General features: G+C 42.2%; 1 protein-coding gene across 2 annotated transcripts in view; it reads right to left on the reverse strand.

Annotated features, from left to right (window-relative positions):
- Nucleotides 1–988: 988 nt before the first annotated feature.
- pik3r1 (phosphoinositide-3-kinase, regulatory subunit 1 (alpha)) overlaps nt 989–19197 on the reverse strand; it is a 76932-nt gene continuing 58723 nt past the window's right edge. For both annotated transcript variants that reach the window (XM_080418569.1, XM_080418570.1), the window contains 8 exons: nt 10442–10736; nt 9370–9550; nt 8881–9006; nt 7920–8062; nt 7092–7268; nt 6887–6961; nt 6354–6524; nt 989–5939 (listed from right to left, as the gene is read on the reverse strand). In XM_080418569.1, coding sequence (XP_080274695.1) covers nt 5750–5939; nt 6354–6524; nt 6887–6961; nt 7092–7268; nt 7920–8062; nt 8881–9006; nt 9370–9550; nt 10442–10736 — 1358 coding nt within the window. In that variant the 3' untranslated portion in view covers nt 989–5749. The remainder of the gene's footprint in view (nt 5940–6353; nt 6525–6886; nt 6962–7091; nt 7269–7919; nt 8063–8880; nt 9007–9369; nt 9551–10441; nt 10737–19197) is intronic.

Below are 19197 nucleotides of genomic sequence, written 5' to 3' on the forward strand. Positions count from 1 at the left end.
AAAAAACACAAAAAGTTAAAATATGAACACGAGAGGTTTCCGCCCGACAAGAGACGACATACCAGGCTTTAGTGATTAAACTGAGCTTCCCAGGCTGTGGGACTCTCCTTACATTGATACAACAATGACTGTTAATGAAGTTAACGATGAAGTTCATTTACGAAAAGACAAAACGGTTAGGACCCATTTGTGCTCATAGGAGAACAGATCTCATTTTGACTGGAAATCTATTCCGTATCCAAGTTGTTTGGACAAAACGTGATGCGTTTTACCGTCGGTTGGTTTATACTTCATCTCTACTCACAAGGTGGCTGTAAATAAATCATATATCGTTGCTGTTCGGCAAGAAACCCTGCAGTCTCTCACATTGAAACTTTTCCTCTCTCCCCGTAAATGAATGCCCTACTTCCGTCATACAAGAGTGTCACACAAAATGGCAAAGAAAATAGCTGATCTACAGGCTCGGTAAGCTTTTTAGATCGTCTATTCTTGCTACTGTACCGTTTGGGACATACAGTATAAGGGCAGTGGTTCTCAAACCTTTTTCGTGCCAAGGACCCCCAAATTGATATGTATGTGGCCCGCGGACCCCCACCTGAAAACATGTTGTGCCAGGGACCCCCAGATTTGAGTTCAAAATGTTTGTCTTTTAAAAAAAAAACAGATGTAAAGATTTGCACACATTTTCAAAAATGGCAGATCTACAAGCTTATAGTATAGGGTGCACTTGGTGCCGCGCTATGAGCTTGTAGATCTGCTATTTTTGAATATCCAAATGATAAAATATGGATAAAGTGGTTAAAATGACTGTGACGCTTTATTAACTCATTTTGCTGGGGACCCCCTGGAACCCCCCCAAGGACCCCTGGGGGTCCCCGGACCCCACTTTGAGAACCACCGGTATAAGGTTTCCACCCGACAGCGACTGCTATGTAACAAACAGAAAACACAGACCAATGATTGCCAAAAAAGGCACTTATAGGCTCTATTGTTACGTGACAAAGATCAATGTTGACGTTTATTGGATGCTTTCCTTTTGAAACATTACTGGGAGGACTTAGAAATTAGCCCTGTACACAGAAAACCATTTCCATCGAGATACAAAAAAATGGGGGGTTACAAATTGGAGAAACTAAAAGAAAATTGCATCAAAAACAATTTGGAAATCAAAATTACAACTGGTTAATATCTTACTAATTTTGTCACTTTCTGTTACTTATAAAGGTATATGAACAAAGGATTTAACTTGCCAAATGCGATGTCCAGAGTACATTTAAGTGGGAAAAATAAAATCTAATTAAGGCAAGTGGACAATATGAACAGTACCATGTTTATAGACTGGGCATGAATAGAGTATTTGTTACAGTGTTCACGTGTAACATTTCACAACAATTAGGCAAAACTAAAAACTAAACGCTAAGAAAATATAATCCTGGTGTCTAAGTAACACTTAAAATACACTGTTAAATGTCATTTAAAAAAAAATGTATGCAATGTATCCAATTCACTGTTCTGACACCAATGGTTCTCAAAGTGAGGTTCAGGGACCCCTGTTATCCGGGGGGGTCATAGCGCGGCACCCCCCCCCCCCTGGCAAAATGTGGAATCGTTTCATTTCACAATTCGAATTTAGAGAATGTTCTACAGAATTGGGATCATAGGATCCAACTATTTATGGTTTAAAAATGTGCTTGTAGATCTGATACTTGAAAACATTTTAAACATTTAATAAAAAGTTTGAAAAAAATGAAAACTAAATAAAAACGCTCTGCAAGCGTTTCAAAAATGTAATTTAAATTTATTTTCGAAAATAGCAGAAGAATAAAGTCGAGTTCAAATGTTTAAATTGATCTTAATTTTTGCTGGGCACGACCTGGAACCCCCTACAAATGATCCCCAAGGTGTCCCCCCGATCTCACTCTGAGAACCACCCGTGTCTTAGACATTGCACAGACAAAATGAAAGCATCTGAAAGCTGTAAAAATGGCAGGGCCAAAAGAAAAATACGATCAGTGACAGTTATGAGTTTACAACACAACTGTCTACGAACAACACAAATGTCTATTAACGACATATCTGTCTATTAAACTGTTTAAGCAGCAGCACCATTATTCATTGGCATCATGTATTATCTTCAGCCCAAGAGTTTCAACAATCTTTTCATTCCTATATCCGAGAGGATCGGATTTCGATTTCGGGGTAGTTTCAAAACCCATCTGTTGATCATCGAATTGCCTCTGCAAACGTTGCGTCGATGGGAAATAGGTTTGGTTACGCATCTGTGTCATTTTAGATTTCTTTGGCTATTCAAAAATAGCAGATATACAGCTTGTAGATCTGCTATATATATTTTTTTTTATCGTGAAAATGTGAGCAAATCTTTGAATATAAATATATTTTTTAAAGCGAACATTTGTAACTCAAATCTTTGCTTCTAGGGGGTGGCGGTCCCTGGAACTAAATGTTTTGAGATGGGGGTCTACGGCCAAATACATATCATTTTGGGTGGACATGTAAAAGGTTTGCGAACCACTGATATTATAGCAACATACGTTTTTTCAAAAAAATCTATTCAAAGATTTGCACACGTTTTCACGAAAAAAAAAAAAAAAGCAGATCTATAAGCTCATAGCGCGGCACCGAGCTTGTACATCTGCTATTTTTGAATAGCCAAAGAAATCGTAAAATGACACGGCTGCGTTCCCGGTCTTAATGGGTTAATCAAATAGTACTTCTGTCGGGTGCATAACCTCATATATTTTAACATGCCAAAAATCCAAATCTTATCCACTCACTGAGAGAGAGAGAGAGATTGAATGTTTTAACTCTTGGGCTCTGGAAATAAGTAAAATAGGCCACAGACTATTTGAAAAATGTAAACACTTAATGAATTTCTGATACAGAAAAGAATACTAAGTGAACAACGGATATGGGAAGATAAAACGTCTCCCGGCTAATCTTTTTATAAACAATATCCACCGGTTCAAAAACACCTCTTTGCTCTGACGCACAGGTTAGGGCTTGGGCGATATGGAATATACATCAAGCATCAATATCACCAAATACCTCCATATCCGTATTGTGATGATAATATCGTATTGTGGAAAAAAATACGCACTGTATATTCAGTGTACGTGTATACGCATATAATTTTTTTTTTTGTACTCTTCAAAACGTTTCACAACGCATAGATCAGCTATTTTTGAATAGCTTATTTTTTTTCTTTGAATTTATAAAAAAAGGTTTCAAAAATAGCCGATGGGAAAGTATAAAATGAGTCTGAGCGATTAAAACACAGGATAAAGGGGCAACACTTATGCCATGCATCACAATATCACGATATCCCCCCCAAAATATCCTGGACGATATCTTGGCGATATTGATTTATGGATAATATGGGCCCAGCCCCCGCGTACGGGTTGTGTAAGAAAAAGAAAAACGTTTCTATACTGTTGGATGTTGATGGTGAAAACGTGTACACATACAACATGCGTCGTTTACGTCGATGTAACCCCTTCAGTCCATGTTCAGAGGGACCGCACGACTAGGCCTACATATGTATGTAGGCCTACATATATACGCATACGGTGTATCGTCTCTGTCGGGTGCAAACCTCATATGTTCAAAAGTGTTACTTTTTTAGGATAACAATTAAAAAATATCAAAAGTAGCAGATCGGCAAGCTCAAAACGCGCCGCTTCGCGCCGCGTTTTGAGCTTGTAGATCTGCTACTTTTGAGGCCTTTGTGAGACGCTGTAGTATGATCAAGCAGGGCGTTATTTTACACAAAAAAACACAAAAAGTTCAAATATGGAGATAAGAGGTTTTTGCCCGACAGTGACGATATGTAGATACATGTACACACATGTAGGACTATCTCTGTAAGAAATAGTTCTTGTGACTGAAGCAGCACAAATACTCACTAGGCTCTGCCTGAGATTATTGTGGAGCCAAAACAAAACAAAATACTGATATTTTCCATCTTTCTACCAGCTGATAAAGTACATTTTTAAAGATAAAGTCTGTTACTATTATTGTCTTAAAAAGAGGAACAAATAAAGAAATAATCGAAACTTTTTTTGTTTTATCTTGGCATTTTGACACAAAATATCCTCTTGGATATTTACACGGGAAAAGATACTTTTCAAGCGGAGACAAAATGAAACAAGCTTATATCTTGGGTTGCCACAGAAAAAGAAAATACTGGTACACATTTGAAGAAATAAAGGACATAAAATACACTAGAATTGCATAGAAGGTCAGAGTAGAAGTGAACAGAAACATGTTTTTTTTTTTTTTTTTGGTATGAAGTTTCATCACTGTGCACAGTGCTCCTCTCTATGTTCATTCATAGTTTCGTCAAGGATTCCATCCGCACTGCGATGCTCTCAACGAACGGCCCCGTTCGTTCGTTATCCTCTCCTTTTTAAGTCCGCAGGAGTCTTTTTCAAGAAATTAAAAAGTTTTTTGTCAAAAAGTGCCACTTTGCTACATTTATCAGCAAATCCACCGTCTGCCGCCGAACACGTTAACGCAAAACAAAAATGAAAAAAAGTGTTAGACACACAAAAAAAATCGTACAGGGTTTCCTGAATGGATGTCTTTTTTTTGGTCACATGGACAGTCACATGACATACTGTGAGGGGTCACACACACACGCTGAAAGACAGGATTCTGGGAGCGAGGGAGGCCGGGTGATTCTGAGACACGAAACGGAACGGAAAATACGTTTGAATGAAGAACAAAAAGCCTGATTTTAAAACCAAAAATACATTCTGGGTTGCGAGTGCACATCAGTGTACACCGCGTGTACTTCCGTACTAGTACACTGAGTGTTACATAAGACGAAAAAAAAGACTTGTGTCCAGGCAGGTACACGCGTGTGTTGCGTTTTAGACATTCCAGCTGGTTAAAGCTCTTTTAAAAGAAGCACCATTTTTGAAAAAGGCCTCCATTTGTAATCTTCCACTTTGGGGGTGGGTGAGTGGGTGGGTAAGGGGGGGTTTAAGCAACGACTGTTGAAATCTGTGCTCCGCAAAGAAGTCATTAAATCTTACATTCAGGCTCGCCATTCATGGCTCATGGACAGTCCCAAAAAAATATTATTAGGCTTCTTTTTTTACTATGAAGGGTTATGAACCCAGAAACCTTCCATAAATTGAAACTTTTTTCGTTTAAGTTTCCATTACAACCAGAATCACCCCTGAAGAGGGGGGGGGAGTACATCATAAAAAAACCACAACAATTTTAGCCAATTCCGAAACATTTTGAAAGTGTCATTTCTGAGTCGTGGGGTTCCCCAGAACTCCGGGTTTAGTACCATCTCCTGTGCGGCGGGGGGGCCAGAGCCCCAAATTAGGTTCTGCGAACCTTATCTGAAACCGAGCCGCGTCGTACGAAAAAATAAAATAAACAAATCCAGAGAGCCGTGAAATACGTTAACACGACAACGTAAAAGTTCCCGGAGTCGAAAAAGAGCCACCGAAAAGTCACTGGGAAAAAAAAAACGTCCCAGGCTTTGTTCGCATTTTTCCCGCTGCGTTTTCCACTTCCTCTCGTGTTTTTTTCTTCTTAAAACAACAACAGCAGCCGGCCGAGGGTGGGGGTAAGAGAAGAGACCACCACCCCCGCCCCCTTGGAACACGTCGTACCTCCACTGTGAAAGGAAAGGGGGGAACTCCCTTTTTTCTTGTCTAGTTTGTAAAAGGGGTTTGTGTAGGTTTGTAGTACTCTCTGTTGTCGTCTCCGCTCAACGTCTCTGCTGCGCGTAGACGGGGTACGCCAGCGTGACGTTCAGGGAGTCGTTGTGCTGCACCAGGGAGGTGTGCTGGTAGTGCAGGACCAGCTCCTTCAGCGAGCCGTACAGGTTGTAGGGCTCGGCGAAGCCGAAGCCCGACGGCGTCTTGTTGATGACGCAGTGCTTCACCTCGCCGTCCACGCTGCACACGGGGGGAGAGAACGGAGGGTACAAAAAAAAACGGGTCACGTGAATAACGTTTTTTTTACAAAGCTGCGTTTGTCTTCCCAAATGTGTGATGTCGTCGCAGAAACCTTGTATCTCCACATTTAATCTTTTTTATATTTTTTTCCCATAAACAAATGCCCTATTTTATACTTTACCAACATTTTGTACCAAGTTTCTGCTCGACAGCGACAATATATATTACTTAAATACTTGATTGATTTGTGTACATCAAGCTACCTCACGCTACAGAAACAGCTCCCAAGGCTACTTACTTACAGACTTATTAAGCTCCTGAAGCAACGCTTGCAATCCAATTCTAAAATACTTCACAGAGCCCGACAGCACGTCTGGTGAAAAGGTTAAAAAAAAGATGCGTGGGTATACGTACACAACGCTGCAGGCGTAGCATCCCGCTTTGCTGCTGTCACGAACCAGGAATGTCCCGTCTCGTTTCCCCCGGAGCAGAGCCTCTGCCTGAAGACGATTGATGTTGCCCAGCTTCCAGGAGCGTTCGTCGTGATGGGGAAGATCCTCGTCGTCCTCCACCATGGAGTATTGGCTGGAACGGCGGAAAAAAGGGGACACGATGAGCGTCGACACAAAGCTCACGCTAAAGATACACGTGGTCTACAGTGATGGTTCTCAAACGTTTTCGAGTCAAGGACCGCTAAATTGATATGTGTTTTGCCGAGGACCCCCCCGTCTGAAAATATGTTGCGCCAGGGACCCCCAGAAGAGAAGATTTGTGTGGGTAAAAAAGAAAAGAAAAACTACAGCACTACAGCATTCAAAACTGAACATGTGTTCTATTGCTAGTCTGACCCATTCTAATACTCTTTAATCTCTGAAATGAGTTGTGGCGACAGAGAACTTGAGTCCATGGGTATAGCTGATGCGAGCGCTCACACTCAAGAAACTTACTCTTCTGTGTTCTCGTTCTTGATTCCGAGCCACTCGTTGAGTTTCTTCTGCCGCACGCCCTTCTGGGTCAGCCACCTGCAACGCAAAACCATCCATATCCATAGTATGATTAGACACTGGTCTCTAAGTATAGATACTTACATTAGATACTGGTCTCTAGTACAGATACTTACATTAGATTCTAGTCTGTAGTAAAGTTACTTACATTAGATACTGGTCTCTAGTCTTGCGCAGTTGGATGAGGTCAGGTTTAATGCTGTTCATTCTCTTGTCGATCTCTCTGTAGTCGGCAGCCTGCTTTTTTAGGTCTTCCTCCAGACGTCGTTTGCTGTCCACGATCTCACTGATCCGCGACTTCAGTTTCTCGTAGTTTCCCATGATCCTGGCGGGGACAATGTTTGAATTTCATATTTATTTCGTTTTTTTTAAATTCATTATTGTATGTCGCTTTGGATAAAAGCGTCTGCTAAATGACTGTAATGTAATGTAATACAAAATAAATTTACAATTATTTTTTTAAATAGCGAAAATATAATTGGTTACGGCTGTGTTCCATTTAGTGTAGCAGTGTCTTTCCAGTGAGTCAACACGCACAAGAGTTTGTTCGACCTGAATGGAACACAACCTAAACCACATGAACCCTAACGTGTCTGTTCTGGCCAGCTCAATCACACCTGTAGGATTGCAACTATTGATTAATGTACTTTCTATTATTCGGTTATTCTTTCAATTCATCAGTTAATGGAGAAGCGTGTTTTCTTTGAGAATTTGTTAAATGACCAGAGCCCTATTTCATATTGTGTCGTACAGTGTCACAGAAATGACAATAGCCGATCTACAAGCTCAAAACGTGTCACGATGCTTCACATTGTGAGCTTGTAGATCGGCTGTTTTGACTTTTTTTTATGTTGAAAGAATTTATTTTATTCAAATATGATATTTTATTTTTATAATTTATTTATTTTTGCACAATGATTTAAGTGAACGTGGCTGCTTTGAAAAAGGCCTTTTTGAACCGAGACTTCCTGCTTACCTCTGGATTTCCTTGTCGTTTCCTTCCCTCCTGAACTTCTCGATGTACTCCTTGCTGTAGCGCTCCTGCGTTTGGCACTGCTCCTCGAAAATCTTGATAGTTTCGTTGAAAGCCTCAATCGCCGTCCTTTTCATTTGGATTTCCTAGAAGGAGACAGTGTCGCTCATGTTTAGGGGTGGAACAATGTTGACGTTATGGTGATGGCACAATGACAAAAATGCCTCAATATTATCGTGGGCCAGTGATGGCATTTTAAGAGCAAAAGGAAGGGCTCACAACTCACTTTAGATGCTCCAAACTTTATTAAACAGAAGCAATGTGATGTGATCTACCATAGGTATTCGGGCATTCGAGTAATGAGAGAGTGACTGATCGTTTGGTTATTTAGCTAAATGCAGTGGTGTAAAGTAACTAAGTACATTTACTCAGTACTGTACTTGATTTGATTTTGATTATTATTACAAAATATACACTAACCACTTCAGCCCTATATAGATTTCGTCCATTTGAAAATAGCCGATCTACAAGCTCACAATGTGTCGCGATGCGACACATTGTGAGCTTGTAGATCGGCTATTTTCAGATAGATTTTTAAAACATTTTATACATTTGAAAACTTGTAAAATGGGACATTCTACATAATGAGTACTTTCTACTTTGGTACTTTAAGCACCAATACTTTCGTACTTTTAGTTCTACATTGCAGTATTGATACTTAAGTAAAACAGCATACTTTTTCCACCTCTGGCTAAATGTCTAACTTGTTGTTCTTGTCTGAGCAACATAGCCTTGCCATTTAGCTTATCAGCTAACTTAACTTCAGTCAAACCGTCCTGCCAGCTTGTAGAGCTGCCAGCACGTCACGCTGCGACGCGCTGTAAGCTCGCAGATTGCCTATTTTCGGTGCGTGACTGAAAAGTCGGCCGCGGTGACTGAGAACTTGAATCCGCTGCGCGCTCACCTGGGACGTTCTGGTGTACTCCTCGTACAGACGGTCGTACTCTTTGTTCTTGTCTTGGTACTGCTGGTGGTATTCGCACAGCTTCTTCCCTACCGCTTCAATGTTGTCCTCCTTCACCACCTGGTCCTGTGGGGGGGGGGGGGGGGGGGGCGGGACACATACAAAACATACATTAACCACTTTAGCCCTAATTTATCCCTAGGCTATTTGAAAATAGCCTATCTACCAGCTCTCGTTGTGAGCTGGTAGATCTGCTATTTTCAAACATTTTAGTACTTTTACTTTTGGTACTTTAAGTACATTTTGATACCAACACTTTTGAACTTTGAACTCAAGTCAATGTTGAATTCCGGACTTTCACGTACGTAACAGAGTACTTCTACATTGCAGTATCGATACTTTTACTTAAGTAAAACATTTGAGTACTTTTTTCCACCCCAGTGTCTACAGTATATATCGATAAATTGCAAAATTGCACATTGTTTATACCTGCTGGTGCTTGGAGACGGGGTACTGCAGCTTGACGTCTAGCTTGGGGTTGTACTGGGCCAGGGACTCGTTGCGGTAGTGGTTGATCAGCTCCACCACGGAGCTGAAGGTCAGCGGGTCGGAGAAGCCGTACTTGCCGTCCCGGTGGAAGATCTTGATCAGCTTGTTGTTTCCGCCTTTTCTGTGAAGAGCCACAGGAAAAAGAACACGCGAGGAGGACGAGTTAGGAGGTTTTGTCCATCATTGATAAGAACAGCTGAACGGACCTCCAAGCTCACAATGAGGTTGGAGGTCAAAAGGGGGTGGAGCCTGGAGTCAACAAAACCTCCCAACTCCACCCCCTTTGCTGGAGTCAGCTTGTTTAGCAGAAAGTTTGAGGATCCAATGGAGTTAGCTGGTTTTGTCAGAAGCACTTTTTGATACTGTTCATTGGTTCAATATTTTTTTTACCAACACACAGACGTAAAGGGTGTTCAATAGCACTGATTTATGGAAAAAAAATGCAAAAGCTGAAAAATGGAGTTAGCTGGTTCCTGCCGGACAGCAACGATATTACTTTGGTTATGCATTAGCATTAGACCCCGAACGTTTTAGCTTGAGACCCAAAAGAGAAATTTGATGTCTCCCCGGGACCCAAACGAGTGAAAATAGCAGATCTACAACAACGTGTCGCATCGCAACGCGTTGTGAGCTTGTAGATCGGCTATTTTCACGATAAAAAAAAGAAAGATTTTTTACTTATTTATGAAATTATGTTCGAAGTTGATTTTAATCTATGAGAAAAATGTTAGGAAATAATTGAAAGTCTGGGTCCGCGACCCACTGTTTGGGAAACTCAAGAGTGCAGGTCTCAGAGAGTGCACAAAGGCAACCAAACGGACCTGTAAGGCAAGGTCTCCGATCGACAAGGTCACAACACGTCCCGCTGCGACGCATTGTGAGCGGAAGTTTTCCCCACGATAACAAACGAAACAGAAACGACACTAGCACAGAGCCCTGAGAGACTCCGGGGTCAACCATAATATGTTTTTTTCAAGTGGTTTATCCATTGCGTGTGTTAAGAACCGTGTACCTCAGGGTGAGGGTGTAGTCGCCGTGCATCTTGGTGGACGCGTCTCGCACCAGGAAGGTGCCGTCGGCCGTGTCCCGGAGCTTCTCGTTCACCTCCTCCCTGGAGATGTCGCCCCAGTACCACTCGGCGTCCTGCAGAGCCATGCTGTTGTTCATGCCGTTGGTGTTACAAACCACTGGTGCTGCTGCTGCTGCTACAGCTGCTGCTACAGCTGCTGTTGGTGGTGGTGTTGCTGTGATGGTGGTGGTGGTGGAGGTGGTGGAGGTGGTGGGCTTGGGTGGCTTTGGAGGTAGAGCTGTGTGGAGAGAAGAGACGATTAGATCTCTCCGTTCAAAAACGAGAATGAATGTGTAAAATATTTGAAAATAGCAGATCTACAAGCTCACAACGCGTCGTGAGTGATGACGTTTTTCACACAGAACCAGGAGATAACGCGATCCAAAGAGTTACTGCTCCATTCACTTCCCTGTTAAAAATATTCTGACATATTCTGAATCTCGGCTCCTGTGTTTTATATGTATTTTTGAGCGAAACATGCTATTATCAGCTGGTTATAACAAGCGAATCGCGATGACATTTATATATACAGCCATCAGGGGATCGATCATACTGGAGATACATATTCTGTGACTACTTGAAAAGGTAAGAAAATCGCAAGAAAATTGACTTTTTGGGCTATTTAGTGAATGGCAGTTAATGAGTTAAGCCTCGTGCATTTTGCGTTGTGAGCTTGTAGATCGGCTATTTTCAAACATCTTAGTACTTTTACTTTCGGTACTTTGAGTAAATTTTGATGCCAATACCTTTGTACTTTTACTCAAGTACATTTTTAATTCCAGACTTTTACTTTACGTAACAGAGTACTTCTACATTGCAGTATTGATACTTTTACTTAAGTCAAACATTTGAGTACTTTTTTCCACCACTAGATAGAACAGATCGTTCTAAGTCTCAAAGCATTTAGGTCTCTTCTCCACGCTTGCGGATGAGGGGAGACCAACCTAATCAAAAAGCACCCGTCTCCACGCGCTACATCAGTGGTTCTGCAACCTTTTTCTGGATCAGGAAAATCTTGAAAAGCATTCGCCGGACCACCCATCTGCACACTAAACACCGGGGGGGGGGGGGGGGCGCTTGCCTTTTCAGAGCACCTTGGATCAATCACCTTGGATTAATGTCATTAAAATGCTAAGCGTTTCGCCAAATATCCCATAAGAACCGGGAAGGCGTCTGTGTCTCTTTAGATTTCTTTGGATATATAAAAAATAGCAGATCTACAAGCTCATAGCGCGGCACCGAGTGCCGCGCTATGAGCTTGTGGATCTGCTATTTTTTTTTTATCGTGAAAATTTGTGCAAATCTTTGAATATATATATATTTTTAAAGCGAACATTTGTAACTCAAATCTTTGCTTCTGTGGGGGGGGGGTCCCTGGAACAAAATATTTTGAGATGGGGGGTCCGCAGCCAAATACGTAACATTTTGGGGGTCCTTGACATGAAAAAGTGTGAGCACCATTGATAAAGCAACATGGGATTTAGAAGACATTTGTAGAATCGTATCTCAGGTGGTGGGTGGGGGGGGGCACTTGCAATACCCCTCGCGGCCCGCCAGCGGACCCCCAGGCCCACAGGTTGAGAACCAGAGTGCTTGGATATCATCATTTATATGGTCGAGGCGCGCGCGCGCGTGCGTGCGTGCGTGCGTGTGTGTGTGTGTGTGTGTGTGTGTGTGTGTGTGTGTGTGAACGTGCTGTAGCTGACAGATTGAGACGCTTTCATAGCAACCCTGGCTAACGGTATAGCCAAAGCGAGGGGCTTGTTAAAGCAGGGTCTATTTTTAACCTGCAAATCTGCACTACTCCCCTTTTGTTCGCTGCCTCTCTCTCTCTCTCCCTCTCTCTCTCTCTCTCCCTCTCCCTCTCCCTCTCCCTTCTCTCTCTCTCTCTCTCTCTCTCTCTCTCTCTCCCTGCATTAGCACCGTTTCCCACTGCAGTGGAGGATATAGCACAGTGAGCAACACAGAGAGAAATACAAAATATACATTATTTTGCTACATGCCATTGAAATATAGTTCGATACGACCAATAACAACAGACGTACGTATCATCTATACACGATTCCTCCTTTATTGAAGAGAACTTCCACCTTACAGTCTCTGCTACTGCAAGGTCCAGAGGACAAACGTCATTTTAATGTAGACCAGTAAACCTCAACGCAACGAACGTGTGTAGGTTTGTTCTACCTACCGGCCTGTATGGTTATGTAATCACCCCTACAGATGTGTAGGCTCCTCAATGCCTCTCCCCATGTACGGGTCCATCTTTAAATCCCTTATATATATAGAAGAGAGATGCTCCGTGCTGCGGCTCAGTCCAAAGATTACAGTCCAAAGGTTTAGTTTCTTCTAAGAGCCCGTGTGTACATTGTGTCTGTTAAATGTCCACTCTCCTTCTCTCTCTCTCTCTCTCTCTATCGGTACAACCGCCTGAAAATCTATTTGAAAAGCCATTAAGGGCAGCTTGCTCGGTAACGTGTTACATCACGTTCGCGGCGGCCAATCGCGGCGCAGGGGCCGGCTGTCGCCAGCCAACCCCGCTCCAGCATGCATGCATGCATGCTGCTCCGTTTCTTTTTTCTCAGACCATTGAGGTCGTTTCTGAGAAAGAGAGAGAGAGAGAGAGAGAGAGAGAGAGAGAGAGAGAGAGAGAGAGAGAGAGAGAGAGAGAGAGAGAGAGAGAGAGATAGCCCACCAGCGTCTACCTTCAATCCCTCATCAATGCTTAACTAGACCACTGGTTCTCAAAGTGGGGTGCGAGGACCCACCTGGGGGTCCTTGAGGGGGGGTTTCCAGGGGGTCCCCAGCTTATGTGATAGTTAGAGACCCTTATGGGTCTGTAACTATGAGAGTGTACAGGGGGTCCCAGAGATAGAAATATTGTATCAAATGAGTGGGGGAGAGGGGGGTTGAAAACCGCTGAACTAAACGACTCTTGACACAAGAAAGCACACACGACGCTAAAAATAACTATTGATTCTTGTTCAACGTCCAGCATTTTTGTTCCTTGCATTTCCTCCATGTGGCAATCTGTCTGTCTGTCTGTCTGTCTGTCTGTCTGTCTGTCTGTCTGTCTGTCTGTCTGTCTGTCTGTCTGTCTGTCTGTCTGTCTGTCTGTCTGTCTGTCTGTCTGTCTGTCTGTCTGTCTGTCTGTCTATGCTGTCTGTCTGTCTGTCTGTCTGTCTGTCTGTCTGTCTGTCTGTCTGTCTGTCTGTCTATGCTGTCTGTCTGTCTGTCTGTCTGTCTGTCTGTCTGTCTGTCTATGCTGTCTGTCTGTCTGTCTGTCTGTCTGTCTGTCTGTCTGTCTGTCTGTCTGTCTGTCTGTCTGTCTGTCTATGCTGTCTGTCTGTCTGTCTGTCTGTCTGTCTGTCTGTCTGTCTGTCTGTCTGTCTGTCTATGCTGTCTGTCTGTCTGTCTGTCTGTCTGTCTGTGTCTGTCTATTCTGTCTATATCTCCGTGTGAGAAGCACATGGGAGAGAAAATGCGACACATCTCCTCTGTGTGTGTGTGTGTGGGGGGGGGGTGGTGGATCTGCAGTCTGTTTAATTCTCTTCCTCTGTCGCCAACCAGCCCACCCCCACCCGCCCCCTTTCCTCCCCCCTCCCCTCTGTCGCTCACTTGGTCGCTCGCTCTCCTGCAGGTTGCCTCTACCCCTCCCCCGTGTGTGTGTGTGTGTGTGTGTGTGTGTGTCGTGCAGTGTGTGCGCGTGCGTGTGTGTGTGTGTGTGGAGGTTTGTTGGCACCCAGACAAAGCCAGCTCTGCCTCGTGTGCACGTTAGGCCACTGTTTATCTCAAGCGCCGGTCCGCGGACCACTGAGTGGTCTACGGCAGTGGTACTCAACCTGTGGGTCTGGACCCCCAGGGGGGGCCGCCACGTGATTTTGGAGGGGTCCCCAGGCGACAGTTAAGTGACAATTTAAGGACTTTTAAGACCTTTTTAATACCTGAAAAAAATGACTGCAACAAAAGTAAACAACAAACTATACTATAAAACATTGTCCAAATTGTCAAATAATATACGAAAGAGGCAAAAATTGTGAAAATAGCAGATCGGCTATTTTCACAATATTTATCTGTGGAACGGAGTCAAACAAAATGGGGGGGTCCCCAGTTCAAATATGATTATTTTGGGGGGGTCGTGGCCTGAAAAGGTTGAGAACCACTGGTCTATGGCATAAGTACAGGTGGTCCTTATGTGTGTGTGTGTGTGTTAAATATTCATACAGAAAATAAAGAGAGAAATACAACACAGAAATGCCTGCGTTAATGCCTAAATAGAGACAGAAATAAACAAGGGTTATAGAGTGGTCCTTGTGAGATTGTTTGAAATATGCCAGTGGTCTGGTTAAGTGGTTCAGCATTTTCAATGTCAAGGAGGAGATCTACAAGCTCATAGTGCGGCACTGAGTGCTGCGCTATGAGCTTGTAGATCTGCTATTTAAATCGAAATGTAGTGGCGTCAAGAGTAGTGGAGTAAAAGTCATGAGTATCCAAGAATACAAACACTCAATCAAGCACGGATGCTCAAAACAAATGTACTTATGTACAGTGGTGGAAAAAGTACTAATTACTTTTACTTGAGTAAAAGTATCCATACCGCAATGTAGAAGTACTCTGTTACAAGTAAAAGGCCTGTGTTCAAAATTTTACCTGAGTAAAAGTACAAAGAGCTTGTAGGTCTGCTTTTTTCAAACAGCTTACGTATAAAATAGGGCTAAAGTGGTTTATGTATGTTTTATAATATAATAATTTATATCTGCAAAGTAACTAGTAACTAAAGTTGTCAAATAATTGTAATGGAGCAAAAGTACAATATGTTCCTCAGAGATGTAGTGGAGTAGAAGTAAAAGTATTGAAAATTGGCAAAACTCCACTAGAATTCAAGTCAAAAATACCTCAAAATTGTACTTAAGTACAATACTTGAGTAAATGTACTTCCTTTAACTGTCCCACCTGTGCCAGTTGACATTCTAATGCCCCCGGTTGCGCTCGGGCCGTCAAGGGGCGCCAAGATATGCCTGTAATCCCCGCGGTGACACTCGGGGAAAATCCAGGCGAGCTATCTGTGCCACCGGGGCGGGCTGACACTTAAAATAGAGCTCCTGGTTCTTAGTAAAAAGGTTTAAAATGACACGAGGCCTGGAACGCCGCGGGTCATTGTCATCCCAAGGTTTTCCACTGTCTTTAAGAAGAGTTATTAGTGTGGGGGAGGCCAGGTCTTTCCATGGGCTGGATATACGGGCTCACGCTATAGTATACACCCAAAGAAAATGCCATTCGTCGAAAGTCTGTGACACGAGTGTCGCAGATATGAACCTTTTTACCTTATCGCATTCAATCCGGAGAACGCATCTGTCTGTGTCATTTTACATTTCTTTGGGCTATTAAAAAATAGCAGATCTACAAGCTCATAGCGCGGCACCAAGTGTCGCTATGAGCTTGTAGATCTGCTATTTTTTTTAAATCGTGAAATTTTGTGCAAATATTTGAATATACAGTTTTTAAAGGGAACATTTTTGACTCAAATCTTCGCTTCCGGGGGTCCCTATTGCAAAAATATTTTGAGATGGGGGTCCGCGGCCAAATACATATCATTTTGGGTGGTCCTTGACATGAAAAAGTTTGAGAACCACTGACATAGATACATACGTTTTTTGTTTTTTTTTAAGTAGGATTTAGAAGACATTTGTAGAACCCCCAGAAGCAAAGATTTGAAAACGATTATATATATTCAAAAGATTTGCACAAACTTTGAAGATAAAAAAAAAAAAGCCAAATAAATCTAAACAAAGATTCTTTCCCGGTATCTGTGTTCCAATGGATCCGGTGGCGATACTTGTGACCTTGTAGATCGGCTATTTTTTCCTACTTTTTTGTGACACTGTAGTATGGCAATTAATGTAAGGGAAGAAAAGGGCCTGATAGCAACAATATGCTGGATATAAAGTATCCAGAATAGCTGATAAAAAAGACATTATCCACTATTCTAGAGCACGTGGTTCCCAAACTTTTCAGGTCGCGACCCCCCCAACATAATCATATTTTAACTGAGGACCCCCCCCCTCCCCACCCTGATAAGCACTTGGAATGGACCCTTCGCTAAGCCCCACCCACTCCACTCTGTGACTGGTGGTGCGAAGTTAGTCACACCCAGGCCTGGCAATCTCTGCTTCTCACCCATTGACTTGCATGTTAAATGACGGCTTTTCCCCTTAAAAATAATCGATCATTTCAGCAGCAATAGCTTCAAAATCTCTTCTAAATCTAGTCAACAAGGCCTGCAGTAGGCTATGCACTGGACAAATGTGCATGACATTATTTCAATAAACTAAAAACACGGGAAATGTTAGAGGGAGTAATAGCCATGGATACACGACGGTCGTCTGTCTCGACCGTCATGGATGAATTTCAACCTGGTGTTTGCACTTTCTCCATTTATAGCCTGTACATCTACAGAAACGTTCATATTTCAAATATAAAGTGCTTATCCCATGGCCACGGATGTTACATTTATGTACGTGCTCTCAAAAGTACCCGTATCATCCGTATTGTTCAATAAAAAGCATTTTAATCTGATCGGTGGCCATTTTCTCCATATGCTTTCAACAAAGCGACCCTATCGGTTGATAGGTGTATTGCACTCTGATACATTATAGCTCTATGAGAAAATGGCCACCGATCGGATTAAAATGCTTTTTATTGAACAATACAGAATATACGGGTACTTTTGAGAGTCCCGTGCATCATTTTAACATCCGTGGCCATAGGGTAGGCAATTTATATTTGAAATCTGAACGTTTATATATATGTACGGACCGTAAATGGAGAAAGTGCAAACACCAGGTTGAAGTTGATCCATGACTGTAACAGGAGTTTTCATGTACCGCAGGGTAAGCCTACAGTAGCAGTTAATAAATAGACAAACAAATGAATAAATATACTTTAACGTGCGGAATCCGAAACAGGCAGCGCTGTGATTCTGAATTTTGTTACGATCACGGTGATTAGTAGCCTATTATTGACACCACCTGGGCGAGTGAGTCGTGTCGTGTAAGTTTCCTGACGTTAAGCTGTGTATGTGTTCAACAACACAGCCATATTCAGCCTTGCAGTTTAAGTGCAGATTTCAGCTTGGGAAAAGCAGCCTCCAACGGGTTTGGGTACGTGGTTCATAGTCACCATTGCGTTATCGTGGTATTCCTATTCTTGCTATTATGTTGCAAATGATTGGGTGTGTGCGGGAGAAATAACATTGACAGCTATGGCAGGTGACGAAAGCTTGCCAGACCTATGCCAGGCTAACAACGGTTGCTAAGCTGGCATTGGACAATCGCTTTTGGGGTGGGGTTTAGCGAAGGGTCCATTGTAGGAGTTGAGGCGTTAACTTTAGTTTGACTCAGTTCCAGGGTTAAATATCGCAACAGCTATTTTCAAAGCCTCGTTCTTATATTGTTTGACAGTTTGGCCAATGTTTGACCAGTTTTTATAGTATAGTTTGTTGATTTATTTTGATGCAGAAATGATCTTTTTTTTCTTCTTTGATTTTTTGTAGGTATTAGGTCTTAAAAGTCCTTAAATTGTCACTTAACTGTCACATGGGGACCCCCCTGGGGGTCTCGACCCACAGGTTTAGGGCCGCTGTTCTAGAACACACTAGAACAGAACTGCTTTTAACGTGTTGTATTCGTTTGGCCTTTCTGCGAAACAGCTATAAATCAATGCCATGTTGAAATATCATGGCTGTCGGGTGGAAACCTTGCACGTCCAAAACCGTTCCTTTTTTTATTATAAAAAAATGATGATTAAATAGTGAAAATAGCCGATCTACAAGCTCAAAATGCAAAAGCTTGCAGATCTGCTATTTTCACTACGTTTGTGTGACACTCTTGTATGTAGGTAGGGCATTGATCTGGGAAAAAAGAACATTTAAGAGATATGAGATATGAGGTTTCTGCCCGATCTACAAGCTCACAGCACGATGGGGTGCATTGTGAGCTTTTCAACATGATTTATTTTCACATTTTCGCCTATAATAATTATGCCCAGAATTGGCACACCAGGGTTGAAGTGGTTCGTAAACACGACTGTTGTGTCATACGTGCAGTGGTGGAAAGTAACTAAGTACATTTACTCAAGTACTGTACTAAAACAAACAAAGTAAAAAAAACAAAAACATTGAAAATGTCCTTTTTTCCCCCTACTCTACATCTCAAAGGCAAATATTGACTTTTTCTCAACTACAATTACATGACAACTTTAGTTACAAGTTACTTTGTAGATTTAGATTGTCAATGCAAAACATATCAACCCCTTACCTGACTTATACTATGGCTATTCAAAAATAGCAGATCTACAAGCTCACAACGCGTTGCTTGCTATTTTCAAAAAATCTACAAAATGTGAGAAGAAGCCAAAAAAGCCAAAGCGTAAAAAAAGAAAGAATGGGACATGCACAATGAGTACTTTTACTTTGGGCACTTCAAGTGCATGCCAACACTTTTATACTTTTACTCAAGTAAAAAATGGAATTCTAACAGAGTATTTCTACGTTGTGTTAACTTAAGTAAAACATCTATAAGTAGTTCTTCCACCACTGGATACATGGGGGCCTGTGAGAACAGCAGCAACAGCACAAGAAAACCAGTTTCCACACCAACTCTGACAGAAATCTCAAACCTGACGTTCCTGTTTTTGATTTC

The sequence above is a fragment of the Gymnoscopelus braueri genome (genome assembly GCF_963280865.1).
Source record: "Gymnoscopelus braueri genome assembly, chromosome: 22".
In the NCBI taxonomy this organism is placed as follows: domain Eukaryota; kingdom Metazoa; phylum Chordata; class Actinopteri; order Myctophiformes; family Myctophidae; genus Gymnoscopelus; species Gymnoscopelus braueri.